Source organism: Salmo salar, chromosome ssa18 (genome assembly GCF_905237065.1).
Source record: "Salmo salar chromosome ssa18, Ssal_v3.1, whole genome shotgun sequence".
Taxonomy (NCBI): Eukaryota; Metazoa; Chordata; class Actinopteri; order Salmoniformes; family Salmonidae; genus Salmo; species Salmo salar.
Window position 1 is genome coordinate 50,726,665 of NC_059459.1, and position 14,990 is coordinate 50,741,654.

Sequence of the window (14,990 nt, forward strand, 5' to 3'; positions counted from 1 at the left end):
TCAGGTCTGGAGTGAACCAAGGGCTATATCTGTTCTTTGTTCTAAATTTTTTAAAAGGGGCATGCTTATTTAACTTCTATGGGCTAGGTGGGACGTTAGCGTCCCGCTCTATTCAACAGCCAGTGGAATCGCGTGGTGCGAAATACAAATACCTCAAAAATGCAATAATTTCAATATTTCAAACATACGGCTATTTTACATCATTTGAAAGATAAGACTCTCGTTAATCTAACCACATTGTCCGATTTCAAAAAGGCTTTACAGTGGAAGCAAAACATTAGATTATGTTAGGAGAGTACATAGACACATATAACCACACAGACATTTTTCAAGCAAGCATATATGTCACAAAAACCCAAACCACAGCTAAATGCAGCACTAACCTTTGATGATCTTCATCAGATGACACTGACATTATGTTATACAATACATGCATGTGTGGTTCAATCAAGTTCATATTTATATCAAAAAACAGCTTTTTACATTGGCATGTGATGTTCAGAAATTTTATTCCCACCGAAAACTTCCGGTGAATTTACTAAATTACTCATGATAAATGTTGACAAAATACACAAGAGTTATTTTAAGAATTATAGATACAGAACTCCTTTATACAATCGCTATGTCAAATTTTAAAATAGCTTTTCGGCGAATATTGCACATTTTGCAATATTCTGAGTACATTTCTCAGCCATCACGGCTAGCTAATTTGACACCCGCCAAGTTCGGGGCTCACTAAACTCAGAATTAGTATTAGAAAAATTGGATTACCTTTGCTGTTCTTCGTCAGAATGCACTCCCAGGACTGCTACTTCCACAACAAATGTTGTTTTTGTTCCAAATAATCCATAGTTATGTGCAAATACCCCCGTTTTGTTTGTGCGTTCAGGTCACTATCCAAAGGGTAACGCGCGAGCGCATTTCGAGACAAAACATATCAAAATGTTCCTTTACCGTACTTAGAAACATGTCAAACGCTGTTTAAAATCAATTTTTATGGTATTTTTCTCGTAAAATAGCGATAATATTCCAACCGGACAATGCTGTATTCATTCAAAAAGGAAGAGAAAAAATGGCGAGGTCTCGTGAACGCGCATCTCCAGTCTCTCTGTCACCAGGCAGTTCACTGACAAACTGTGCTGCTGTTATCTGCCCGGAGACAGGAGACGCGTCAATCCGCTTTCTGAAGGCTTTAGAGAGCCAATGGACGCCTTAGAAAGTGTCACATAACCCCACGGGCACTGTAGTTTCGATAGAGAAGCAAAGGAAGAACTACAAATTCACAAACAGGCCACTTCCTGCATGGAATTTTCTCAGGTTTTTGCCTGCCATATGAGTTCTGTTATACTCACAGACACCATTCAAACAGTTTTAGAAACTTCCGAGTGTTTTCTATCCAAATCTACTACTAATATGCATATTCTCGTTTCTGGGCAAGAGTAGTAACCAGTTTAAATCGGGTACGTTTTTTATCCGGCCGTGAAAATACTGCCCCCTTGCCCAGACAGGTTAAGATGGTGAGGAAATTACTTTTAAAGAATGACCAGGCATCCTCGACTGACGGGATGAGGTCAAAATCCTTCCAGGATACCCAGGCCAGGTCTATTAGAAAGGCCTGCTGGCAGAAGTGTTTTAGGGAGCGTTTGACAGTGATGATATCCGGTGTCCTGTGTGAATTTAAATATGCTCTCTAATTCTCTCTTTCTCTCTTTCTTTCTTTCTCTCGGAGGACCTGAGCCCTAGGACCATGCCTCAGGACTACCTGGCATGATGACTACTTGCTGTCCCCAGTCCACCTGGCCGTGCTGCTGCTCCAGTTTCAACTGTTCTGCTATGGAACCCTGACCTGTTCACTGGACGTGCTTGTTGCACCCTCGACAACTACTATGATTATTATTATTTGACCATGCTGGTCATTTATGAACATTTTAACATTTTAACATCTTGACCATGTTCTGTTATAATATCCACCCGGCACAGCCAGAATAGGACTGGCCACCCCTCATAGCCTGGTTCCTCTCTAGGTTTCTTCCTAGGTTTTGGCCTTTATAGGGAGTTTTTCCTAGGGAGTTTTTCCTAGCCACTGTGCTTCTTTCACATGCATTGCTTGCTGTTTGGGGTTTTAGGATGGGTTTCTGTACAGCACTTTGAGATATCAGCTGATGTACGAAGGGCTATATAAATAAATTTGATTTGATTTGATTTGATGAGGGGTGGTCGTTTGACCACGGATCCATAGCGGATGCAGGCAATGATCGCTGAGATCCTGATTGAAAACATCAGAGGTGTATTTGGAGGGCAGGTTGGTCAGGATAATATCTATGAGGGTGCCCATGTGTACGGATGAAGGGTTGTACCTGGTGGGTTCCTTGATCATTTGTGTGAGATTGAGGGCATCTGGCTTAGATTGTAGGACTGCCGGGGTGTTAAGCATATCCCAGTTTAGGTCATCTAACAGAAGGAACTCAAAATAGTTTGGAGGGGCAATCATTTCGCATATGGTGTCCAGAGCACAGCTGGGAGCGGAGGGGGGTCTATAACAAGCAGCAACAGTGAGAGACTTATTTCTGGAGAGATTAATACATTTCTAAAATTAGAAGCTCGAACTGTTTGGGCATAGACCTGGACAGTATGACAGATCTTTGCAAGCTATCTCTGCAGTAGATTGCAACTCCTCCCCCTTTGGCAGTTCTATCTTGACGGAAAATGTTGTAGATGGGTATGGAAATCTCAGAATTTTTGGTGGCCTTCCTAAGCCAGGATTCACACACGGCAAGGACATCAGGGTTGGCGGAGTGTGCTAAAGCAGTGAGTAAAACAAACTTAGGGAGGAGGCTTCTGATGTTAACATGCTGAAACCAAGGCTTTTTCGGTTACAGAAGTCAACAAATGAGAGTACCTGGGGGCACGCAGGGCCTTGGTTAACCTCCACATCACCCGAGGAACAGAGGAGGAGTAGGATGAGGGTACGGCTAAAGGCTATCAAAACTGGTCGTCAAGTGCGTTGGGGACAGAGAATAAAAGGAGCAGATTTCTGGGCGTGGTAGAATAGATTCAGGGCATAATGTACAGACAGGGGTATGGTGGGGTGCGGGTACAGTGGAGGTAAGCCCAGGCACTGAGTGATGATAAGAGAGGTTGTATCTCTGGACGGGCTAGGTATGCTGGGTGAGGTCACCGCATGTGTGGGAGGTGGGACAAAGGAGGTATCTGAGGCATGTTGAGTGGGACTAGAGGCTCCGCAGTAAACTAAAACAATGATAACTATCCTATACAACAGTGTACAAGGCATATTGACATTTGAGAGAGACATTAAAGCGAGGCATAAAGCAAATCACAGGTGTTGATTGGGAGAGCTAGCTATGACAACAAAGGCTAAGACAACAACAACAGGTAAAATGGTGATGAATGGGCAGAGAGGGTCGGTTAACTACACACAGGGCATGAGTTCGAGGCCGACAGATAAACAAAAAATAAACAAAATGGAATACCATGATTAATGAACAGTCCAGCAGGCATCAGCTATGTAGCCAAGTGATCATAGGGTCCAGTGAACAGCAATAGATGGAACAGGGAAGCCGCGGGGTAGTCGCTACTATGATAGCACGGGGGAGACACGGCGTTTAAAGTTAGCAGGCCAGGGTAAGTAGAAACATCTGCTCCGACGTCCAGCAAAGGCCGGTTGAGGGCACAGCGGATGGAGTTATATACAGCCAATTTGCTACAAACTTGCGAGAAGATTTCAGGAACACATTCAATTTTGTAAGGACTATGACAGCGTCCAGTGTTTTGATGGGGGGGAACCTAAAAATACATGTAGTCCTGCTTTGTTGCATTTTGCGAAGGTTCTATGTCATACTGATCGCAGAATTTTTGTATGGTTGTCCTTGTTCAATAGAGCCATTGGACGTCTTTCACGATGTTGTTCTTGGCAAATTCATTAGTAATTTTACAAGCAGACACATTTTTTCCAGTCTCTGAAAGACTACAGCTTGTGTTGGGTGGTGCTCTGGGCCCCGTCCCTCCCCCAAGTTGGGCTTTTTTGAAAAGGAGGCGGACAGAAAGAACAATCCTTTGGGCAAACTGAAAGAACTGACCAGACCCAATGGCTTCAAGTGATTCCTCTCATCAACATGAATTTGACGACGGAGCGTCTATTAGCTACATGGTGACATTCAACCATACATGTTTCAACAGGGAATATAGCGAAGAGGATTTGAATCAGAGTTCCATTTAACTTCTTAACCATCAACTGTTTGGACCTCTTGCAGAAGATTTGCTGGTACTGCACATCTCCTGGAAAGACAGGGTTGTGGTCTTAGCATTGTACACTTTTGTGGAAGGGATGTAGGGCAATACGCCTTTGTTGGTAAAGGTACACATCAAGACCAAAAGTTTGTGCACACCTGCTCGTTGAACATCTCATTCCAAAATCATGGGCATGAATATGGAGTTGGTCCCCCCCTTTGCTGCTATAACAGACTCCACTCTTCTGAGAAGGCTTTCCCCTAGATATTGGAACATTGCTGCAGGGACTTGCTTCCATTCAGCCACGAGCATTAGTGAGGTCAGGCACTGATGTTGGGCTTTTAGGCCTGGCTCCCAGTTGGTGTTTCAATTCATCCCAATGGTGTTCAATAAACTGTGCAGGCCAGTCAAGTTCTTCCACACAGATCTCGATAAACCATTTCTGTATGAACCTTGCTTTGTGCACAGGGGCATTGTCATGCTGAAACAGGAGAGGGCCTTACCCAAACTGTTGCCACAAAGTTGGAAGCACAGAAAACTCTAGATTGTCATTGTATGCTGTAAAGTTAAGATTTCCCAAATCATGAAAAACAGCCCCAGAACATTATTCCTCCTCCACCAAACTTTACAGTTCACCTGTCGGACTGCCAGATTGTGAAGCGTGATTCATCACTCCAGAGAACGCGTTTCCACTGCTCTGGAGTCCAATGGCGGAGAGCTTTACACGACTCCAGCTGACTCTTGGCATTGTGCATGGTGATCTTAGGCTTGTGAGCGGCTGCTCGACCATGGAAACCCATTTCATGAAGCTCATGAGGCCGTCTAGCATATTGATTAGAGACAATGAGGGCACAGTGGGAGCTGCTTATCAGAGGGAAAAATCAGTCAACAAAGTGAATGGGCTGGGGAGCTAAAGGTGAGAAAAGTCTTAGGAAGGCAGTTCTTACATAGTAGGAATTGTTGTGTATTGGAGATTGAGGAGAAATGGCACCTCAATCGCTCTCATACACAACAATACGTTTACTGTCTACGCACATCCCTGCACAACCAAAAAACCCTTCTTCATCTCAAAGTACTTACTGTAAACCTTCCCCCAGCCCATTCACTTTGACAGACCAATCTTGTCAATAGTAGCCCTTTGCAGGGAAATTATGCAGACATGTCTTTGTATTGCGTTTTGAGAATCTGCAGAGAATAATGAGGTGGTTGTGTCATTACTGTTGTAGTCTTTATTTTATACTTTTCAGTGTCCTTTGCTGGTTTCTGTTCCAAAATCTTGTTGTGCTATGTCACCGCAAGGTGTGTCCACTCCCTCATGCTTGTGTACCCAAAATACCCCCGATTTGGGGAGCTTTTCAGCAGGGCACTGGAATGACTGCAAATAACCTGAGTTTAACAAAAAGAATATGTCAAAACAGAACAGGGGTAGACTAGATTACATGGTCTGGAACATACTCTGGTCCTCAAGCTACCTCTAACCACCTGTAACCCCATAACAAACCATACAAACACTACCCAATTCATGTTTATACCATGCTTACTGTAAATCTTAGCCATCAGCTTGTAAATATTTTGGCCAATTTATACCATTACTTTGTGCAGAGCTAGGTGTTGGAAGCGTATGTTGATGGAATCAGATTCTGTATCACCTACAACAAAATACACAATTTAACCACCCCACTAATTGTATTGATCTCTATTAGACTGGCTAGCTAAGCATACCTAACATGGACATTTCAATATTGTCAGCTTGCTGTTAGCTAACTAGCATCACAAGATTGCTAGCCAACTGAGAACCAACCATATACAATTTAGACGCATTCATCATTGCTAGCAACACACAGAGTGAGTAAGCTATATCGACAATTCTATTTTTAGTATCAGTGTTTTCCAGATAAGGGTGGAATAGATGGCTAGATACTCTTTATTTGGTAACATGAGCTAGCTTACGTTAGCTAACGTCAGTCAAAGTTAAAACGAACAAACAAATATGTTTATTCTGCTGAAGGTAGCTACCAGTCTAGTTGTGACACAGCCTCAACCCCCACCACCAGTGGTTTTGTATCCTCTACTGGAAAACCTAAAATTACAATGTCCCTCAGATTTTCCTCCACCTCCTCCTCTAGTTCATCGAAGTATTGCATGGAAGCTATTAAAAATAAATCCACCAAAACTGACAGTCGCTTACAGGCAGCTCAGCTACAGTTTTACACAGCAGGTGCTTTTCAACCTGGGGGCCATGGTCGCAGTCGTGGCAGGGGTGGTGACAGCAGAGCAGCCAGGGGGGATAGTGATAGAGTTGGAATGGAGATGGAGGCTGCTTCTATTATCACAACCCCGGCCACTGGAGAAATGAGTGTCCAAAGAGGTTGGAACCACAGAGGAGAGGAGATGGCTCAGAATACAGACGCCCCTCAGGGGAAACATCTTTAATACAGCAATGCCCACAAGTAAAAGTAGACCAATCTGGCCCAAACCTTATGGTAAAAATACAGGGAAAATAAATTCCTATGTTGGTAGATACGGGTGCTGCTACATCCACTTTTGGTAAAGGAACTGGACTTGGCCTACCCCTAACCAATAAAACTAAACACTTCCCTCCACCCCAGTAGTACATTTTGAAACAAAACGCATGCCCAGTAAATGTAGAAGATTATTTTATATATAAATATTCTTCAAAGTAGCCACCCTTTGCCTTGATGACAGCTTTGCACACTCTTGGCATTCTCTACCAGCTTCACCTGGAATGCTTTTCCAACAGTCTTGAAGAAGTTGATAAGCACTTGTGGGCTGCTTTTTCTTCACTCTGTGGTCCAACTCATCCCAAACCATCTCAATTGGGTTGAGGTTGGGTGATTGTGGAGGCCAGGTCATCTGATGCAGCACTCCATCACTCTCCTTCTTGGTCAAATAGCCCTTACACAGCCTGGAGGTGTGTTGGGTCATTGTCCTGTTGAAAAACAAATTATTGTCATACTAAGCGCAAACCGGATGGGATGGTATCACTGCAGAATGCTGTGGTAGCCATGCTGGTTAAGTGTGCCTTGAATTCTAAATAAACCACAGACAGTGTCACCAGCAAAGCACCCCCACACCATCACACCTCCTCCTCCATGCTTCACAGTGGGAACCACACATGCGGAGATCATCCGTTCACCTACGCCGCATCTCACAAAGACAGCGGTTGGAACCAAAAATCTCCAATTGGGACTCATCAGACCAAAGGACAGATTTCCACCAGTCTAATGTCCATTGCTCGTGTTTCTTGGCCCAAGCAAGTCTCTTCTTCTTATTGGTGTCCTTTAGTAGTGGTTTCTTTGCAGCAATTCGACCATGAAGGCCTGATTCACACAGTCTCCTCTGAACAGTTGATGTTGAGATGTGTCTGTTACTTGAACTCTGTGAAGCATTTATTTGGGCTGCAATTTCTGAGGCTGGTAACTCTAATGAACTTATCCTCTGCAGCAGAGGTAACTCTGGGTCTTCCTTTCCTGTGGCGGCCCTCTTGAGAGCCAGTTTCATCATAGCACTTGATGGTTTTTACGACTGCACTTGAAGAAATGTTCAATTTTTTTTAAATTGACTGACCTTTATGTCTTAAAGTAATGATGGACTGTCGTTTCTCTTTGCTTATTTGAGCTGTGTTTTCCATAATATGGACTTGGTCTTTTACCAAATAGGGCTATCTTCTGTATACCCCCTACCTTGTCAAAACACAACTGATTGGCTCAAACGCATTAAGAAGGAAAGAAACACAACTGTTAATTGAAATGCATTCCACGTGACTTTGACTGGTACTGTATGTATTTCACCCACCCAACCATTTCATTTACTGGAAAGAGACTTGCTAAGAACACTAAACACTACGATTTATTGTACTCGTGAGTGGGCAAATTGAACCACTCCTCGAGACGGAGTGGGAAATTGAGTCTGTCCCTCAGTTTATTCTGTCTCAAGTTCCAGACTCATTATGGACAGAGCACTCTAATAATATAATATTTTAGTAATCTGAAGCTAAGGAATCAATCCAAGGTTACACAACGAATACGAGTGACAGCATCTACCTTTTATTGTTTGCGTTTCCTATGGGAACAGAGGGATCAAGCTTGGGACTGATATTACATTTGAGGTCTCCATTCCTCTCTCCCCGGCACATCTGGAGTTTGGGTCAAAGGTAAGATGTGTCCTTGGTGTTGTGAACTCAAATAGGCTGTAAGGGACAGAGGACAATTTGGAACGGAGGTATGAATAATTGAAAAGGATACAGATTTTGTCAACCTGACATGATGATTTCCAAATACTATTTCGATAGCGTTTGAATAACACCGGTAATTTAATTAAGTAAGAAGGTAATTTTAAAAGAAAGAAAAAAAATATGTTTCCATTAAGTGGAACACTGTCCAAAATTAAAGTAAGTAGTTCCAAGACTAAACCAGCACCAATTCTTTGCAGGCCCTAGCAGATTTGTTAAACAACAGGTTTTATATTTTGTTGATGTCCCAAGGAAAGTACAGAACGCAAGCCATACGTCAATGCAACTGGTCTAGACAATAATATTGCAAGTGAAAGGAGCTCTGGAATTGTTTACTTTAGTAGGTGTCCATTTCGCTTAATGGTACCCTGTATTATCTGATGTGTCTCCAGTATGATTATGTATACGCATGGTTTTATCAAGGCTTCCTGCCCAAAATGCAGTAAGCTCGATTGAAAAAGTAAGGGAGGTAAATAGCATAGGCCTAGTAGTACCGAATATTGCATTTTTAGGACTTATTAAGATATAGCATAGTGAATTCTAATTACTTGTTTATTTTCTCTTCCAGGACTGATGGAATGTCCACTACCCAATATTCTGATGAGTTTAAAAATGATTCTGTATCTCTCCCTTTGAAATGCTTCCTGAGGCAGGTGCTTTGGAAGAGCAGTTAGTGAAATTCTGCAGTACTATAAAGTATAAGGGTACCCGGATCGGGCTGTTAAGGGAACTCCCAAATTAAGTAAATCCTGGCCATTTGTTTGATTTTTCCCTACGTTTTACCACACACACACGCCAGCATACACACGCAGCCCACCTGTTATGAATATTTGTAGTGGTTAATACCATGTCTGATTTATTTTATGTGTGGTTTTTCTATGAGTTTAGTAGGTTCTTTATGGGTTAACAAAGATGCACCTTAAAGGGCACACAAAATACATTTTCTGAAGTATGCTTCTCTGCTTCCCAAAACTCCCCCAGACGGCCGTCCCCATCACTATCTCCAGCCTGGATAATAGTCAAGAGGCACGATAGAGGTAAAGAACCTTTTAAAACCTAGGTGGAAATGGACCACATCAGATCGCCCTCACCACCCCAACAGTGGTAAAGTGCTTGGGAAAAGACACCTGGATCCACGCCTCCCAAGTAAGAAAGAAGGTAGCAGAGCCAGAAGGATATGTTACTCCTGCGACCAAGTAGGGGAACTCTGCTCAGCCTGGGACTAGCAGCTATTGTGGCTGTGGGCATCCTCTGGGTGGTAGCAGACTCAAAGCCAGAGGCGGGTGAACGTGCTAGTAACCTCTCCCCAACCTCTCTGCTCCAGCATTGACCGGTTTTCACAGGGGGGAGCTCAGAAGTAGAGAAAACCGACCTGGACTCTGATGACCCCGCTGACCTGAAAAGAAAAAGAGGACATGGCCATTAAGCTTTTCCTCTGTTCAAACCCTTTCTTACAATTAGCTACTAATGTCTCTGTACTACAGAATGTATCTGATTGTTGGGTTTGTGGATTATTACCAGACAGTGCTGAGACTATGCCATTATTAGCAATACCCCTCAGTGCTTATGAAATATTGATGTGGACAAAAGGAGAGACCGAGATCTTGATTGGGTGGAGGATGAGGTGTTTTATATGAGAATATTTGATTTTAATAATGCTACCTCTCTGCCCAAGCAACCGATCACCCTGGCCTACTTTCCCCCAGGATATGGATATTTGTGTTATATAGCTAATGGAACCGGTCCCCAGTTGGGGGAAAGTCACTGAAAGTATAACCTTTCTGTCTACAATAACCTTACCGTTACTGTTGAGAAATGGAACATTCTACCCTAACATGGTCATTGGGAGTACGTTATAAACTTAAGAAAGTTCCACTTACTGAGGAAGTAGACAATGTAGGTGTGTGGCGGGAAAGCCTACTATTATCTGCCAATAAACTGGTCAGGCTCATGCTATGCTGCCTATGTTGTTCCTGCTGTGCGTGCTACCCAAGAACCCACAAGTCACCCTTTCTCCCACTTGTATAAGAGGACCATTGTGGCTGGCCCTGCAAAAAAAGAAGGGGGGGGGGTCAAGAATGCTGTACTTACATTCCAAACCTCTCTATTGGTGTTGCTGAGGCAGTTGCCACTATTAGAAAGGTTGTTGCTACTATGGCAAAGCGAGATAACGAGGGGAGTTGTGATCTCTTTGCATGGGTGAAAACTAACCTGGGGAACATTGGAACTCTTGTGTTGCAATGTCTCCTGGTACTGGTCGGATTCCTTTTTCTATCCTTCTGTCTGTTCTCATGCCTGATGATTTTGATGAGGAGATTGTGTGAAACATCAGTATCTCCTCCCCACCAGATGGTCATGACCACAGAAGTGAACTTCAATGACCTGACGGATCTAGCCACTGCCTCACCCTTTATTTGGGATCCAGATTTCCCTATTGGAGACGATAGTGCCTACTGTTATCAAAATGACCCCGATCCCTATGAACCGCCCTTTTCCTTAGATTATTATTAAGTTACCTTTAAGGAGTTCCATTGATATCACACCTTTTTCTGTAAAATGCCAATTTCCTAGAAACCAGAAGGTTTTAAGTTCTGTCTGACAATATCTCAGATATATAATTTGATGCCATGGTTTCCATGTCATCAAAGCAGGAATTGTTGTGGCAGAATTAGGGTGAGCTGTTATAAGGTTTATGCTCTGTTCTGTGATAAACTGCTTGTCATAGACTCCTGTTATGTCTGCACCCTAACACAAGGGCATTGCGTTCTGGAACTGTTGATTGTATAAAAAAAAAAATTGTGCATTTAGAAAGTATTCAGACCCCTTGCCTTTTCCACATGTATTCTAAAATGGATATAAAAAAAATATAAAAAAAATCCTCAATCTGCACACAATGCCCCATAATGACAAAGCAAAAACAGGTTTAGGCATTTTTGCAAATGTATTAAAAATAAACTAATTAAATGACATTTACATAAGTATTCAGAACATTTACTCACTACTTTGTTGAAGCACCTTTGGCATCGATTACAGCCTTGAGTCTTCTTGGGTATGACGCTACAAGCTTGGCACACCTGTATTTGGGGAGTTTCTCCCATTCTTCTCTGCAGATCTTGGTGGTTCCAAACTTCTTTCATTAAGAATGATGGAGGCCGCTGTGTTCTTGGGGACCTTCAATGCTGCAGAAATGTGTTGGTACCCTTCTCCAGATCTGTGCCTCGACACAATCCTGTCTCGGAGCTCTACGGACAATTCCTTCGACCTCATGGTTTGGTTTTTGTGCTGACATGCACTGTCAACTGTGGGACAGACAGGTGTGTGCCTTTCCAAATCATGTCCAATCAATTGAATTTACCACAGGCGGATTCCAATCAAGTTGTAGAAACATCTCAAGGATGATCAATGGACACAGCATGCAGCTGAGCTCAATTTAGATAATCATAGCAAAGGGTCTGAATACTTATGTAAATAAGGTATTTCTGTTTAAATTTGAATAAATGTGCTAACATTTCTAAAAACCTGTGTTTCGCTTTGTCATTATGGGGTAATGTGTGTAGATTGATGAGAAAAAATATAATTTAACTGACTCGCTACAAATGAAGAGCCAGTGATAATTGAAGACGCTTCAGAATTGGACTACTTGATAACCAACCACAACTATAAAAGCTTCAAAGCAGGTCGCCACCTCTACTGTGAAATCTCCATCTCTCTGATGGTTGTGTGGTGTCTAGCTTTATCTGAAGCTTCAATAGACATCAGTGCACATGCACACTATCTATTCCTTGGAAAGAGAGCTTTGTACAACAGACGAGTCATGTAATCACTACTCAAAGCTGTACCAGCCCATTTTATTCATTTACACACTTGATCTCACATAAATCATTTTATTTGGGGCTCTCGAATCTGAAAGCCATTTCCTTGAGTCAAGTCATTCATTGTTACGACTGAACAAACACAGTAATGATTTATTTAAGTGATAAGATTTCATTTGAGTTTTTCTGCCTGTTCCGTGTTATTCGTTGTTCCATTCCTAATAACAATTTGGTGTAATGTCAGTAATAATCACATACCTCCACAACAAAAACTGAAAGTGAAGTTTCAGTACACTCATTCAATCATTAAGGAATTGTTTTGCCATCATGTTTAATACTTAATTTCAGTCTGCATTATTGACTGAAATGAAATATATGTTAGGTCAGAAAGTCAACATTGTGTGAGCAAGTGTTGCTTATTTACACATAATAAGTTGTGAAGTAAATATGGTCAAAGTGTGTGTCTTCATCACTGTGCTTTCTGTTTCTCCCACTGTTCTGGTGTCAGCGTCTTCTGTTCAAAGGCGTGGATCTCTTTCAGCTCTTCAGCCAAGCAGGTGTTCACAATCCTGACAAACCAAACAAACCAAAAATCAGAAACAAGAGTCAACTACAGTCTACTCCACATATCCATTCAGTTAGCTCATAACCCATATCAGCTCTACCTGCCCACTGTGCCAACCTGTGTCTCGCCAGCAGTGGTTTCCCCTCAAACTGGGGAGACACTATTAGAACTTTGAAGCTGGCAGCACATCTGTTAGGGGATGTGTCTTCAACTTCCTGTGAAAATAAAGCCGGTAGAACAGGTCATTGGTGGGGTGTGTCACACCATAGCTCAGGAGTGGCCAACGCACCTCCCGGGTGTGAATGGTTTTGCTCCAGTTCTGTACTAACACGCAAGACTCAACTAAGGTTCTGATCATGAGCAATTGATTAGTAGACTCAGGCAAGAGCAGAGCTAGAACAAAAGCCTGCACACCCAGTAGCTCTCCAGTAGCAGTGTAAACGTACAAATACAAAATGACCAAAATCAGCCCAATTCTTTACATTTTACATTTTAGTCATTTAGCAGACGCTCTTATCCAGAGCGACTTACAGTAGAGTGCATTTTAAATACTGGCCCCCCGTGGGAATCGAACCCACAACCCTGGCGTTGCAAGCGCCATGCTCTACCAACTGAGCTACAGTGGGACTAAATTCTGTTACACGAATTGTTTTTTCACCAATCAATCACAGCATAGGGCAATTTTAGATTTTTTTTTAACACCTTTTTTCTCCCCAATTTCGTGGTATCCAATTAATAGTTACAGTCTTGTCCCATCAGTGCAACTCCCGTACGGACTCGGGAGAGGCAAAGGTCGAGAGCCGTGCCTCCTGTGAAACACGACCCAACCAGGCCGCACTGCTTCTTGACACAATGCCCGCTTAACCCGGAAACCGCACCAATGTGTCAGAGGAAACACCGTACATCTGGCAACCACGTCAGCGTGCCAAACCCTCTCCTAACTCAGACGACGCCTCATGGGTCTCCCAGTCACGGCCAGCTGTGACACAGCCTGGGATCGAACCCGGGTCTGTAGTGACGCCTTAGACCACTGCGCCACTCGGGAGGTCCACGTACATTGATTTTAACAAACAATTGGTCCCCAAAAAATGCACCCCTCCGGTGAATTTCAAAATCCCGATGTGGCCCGAGCCAAAAAGTTTGCCCACCCGTGGCATAGGGGTATACTACAAAGCAGGATCAATGACTTAGCCTGCTAACTTGCCAAAATATTCTAAAATAACTTTTTATTCTTAGAAATATAAGCTTGAAAAGGGCATGTTCTAATGGTCCAGCAACCAAAACCACATATCTAAGTTTCTTAATTAAGCAGAAAATCTATATTTATTTCTGGTTGTTTAGCTGGCTAACTCATTGATCCTGCTTTGTTGTTTAACACCCAGATCTTTTCACATCAGATTTTCAGAGGTGATGTGATTAGTCAAAAGACCAATTAGTCAAAAAAAGATCAGAATTGAACTCCCTGTGTAAACGCAGCCTATGATGCATAGCATCCGTGTTCATTCATTGGGGAATAGGGATACATACCACATGCACCGCTCCGATCTCCTTGATTAGTTTGTCACGGATGTGATCTGTTGTAACAGACATACTTTTGGAAACAATACTTTTGTTGTCGCTTTATGATCCAAAACCTTACGGTAGGTTATTTTGTAAACAAGATGACGAAGCGAAAGGGAGGGTCCACTACCACGTATGTATTGAGAGGCGGAATTAGATACTCAGGAAATGTGAAAGTATCCAATCGCAACTATGGAGTCAGAACTTCTAACCAACCAGATACTACTAGGGCGGGAAGAATATTTTTACACCAATGAGCGCTAGAATTGGACCATCTCGGAGTGACCAATTAATTGGGAGATGTGGGGGTCCTTATTTTACGATCTTGTTTAATTTCTTGCCTGAATAAATATATTACTTAATAAATAGTTTGTAACTATACCTTCTCACGTGACCAAAGATACAAAATTGTGGTATTTTTCTCGTAAATTCACATTTTTATATGTATAAACTGTTAGTATAATGTGTGCTTTGAACTATGTTGTGTCAGGCATTAGCTTGAACCTCTTTTAAATTTGAAAACACAGCAAACGTTTTGTTAAAACAAAGATGA

General features: G+C 42.5%; 1 protein-coding gene across 2 annotated transcripts; it reads right to left on the minus strand.

Annotated features, from left to right (window-relative positions):
* Positions 1–12,320: 12,320 nt before the first annotated feature.
* zgc:112271 (BolA-like protein 2) lies at positions 12,321–14,579 on the minus strand. Of its 2 annotated transcripts, XM_014155411.2 has the most exons (3): positions 14,405–14,579; positions 12,995–13,092; positions 12,321–12,881 (listed from the first exon to the last, which is right to left on the minus strand). In XM_014155411.2, the coding sequence occupies exons 1-3, from the start codon at positions 14,465–14,467 to the stop codon at positions 12,782–12,784; spliced, it is 261 nt and encodes an 86-aa protein (XP_014010886.1). In that variant the 5' UTR covers positions 14,468–14,579; the 3' UTR covers positions 12,321–12,781.
* Between the last annotated feature and the right edge of the window lie 411 nt (positions 14,580–14,990).

Excerpts from the sequence above, each read along its gene's own strand:
- zgc:112271 (XM_014155411.2), bottom strand. The coding sequence starts at position 14,467 with ATGTCTGTTACAACAGATCACATCCGTGACAAACTAATCAAGGAGATC. Across the intron at positions 13,093-14,404 it reads AGATCGGAGCGGTGCATGTG|GAAGTTGAAGACACATCCCC; the intron begins GTATGTATCCCT and ends TTATTTTCACAG. Across the intron at positions 12,882-12,994 it reads CCACTGCTGGCGAGACACAG|GATTGTGAACACCTGCTTGG; the intron begins GTTGGCACAGTG and ends TTGGTTTGTCAG.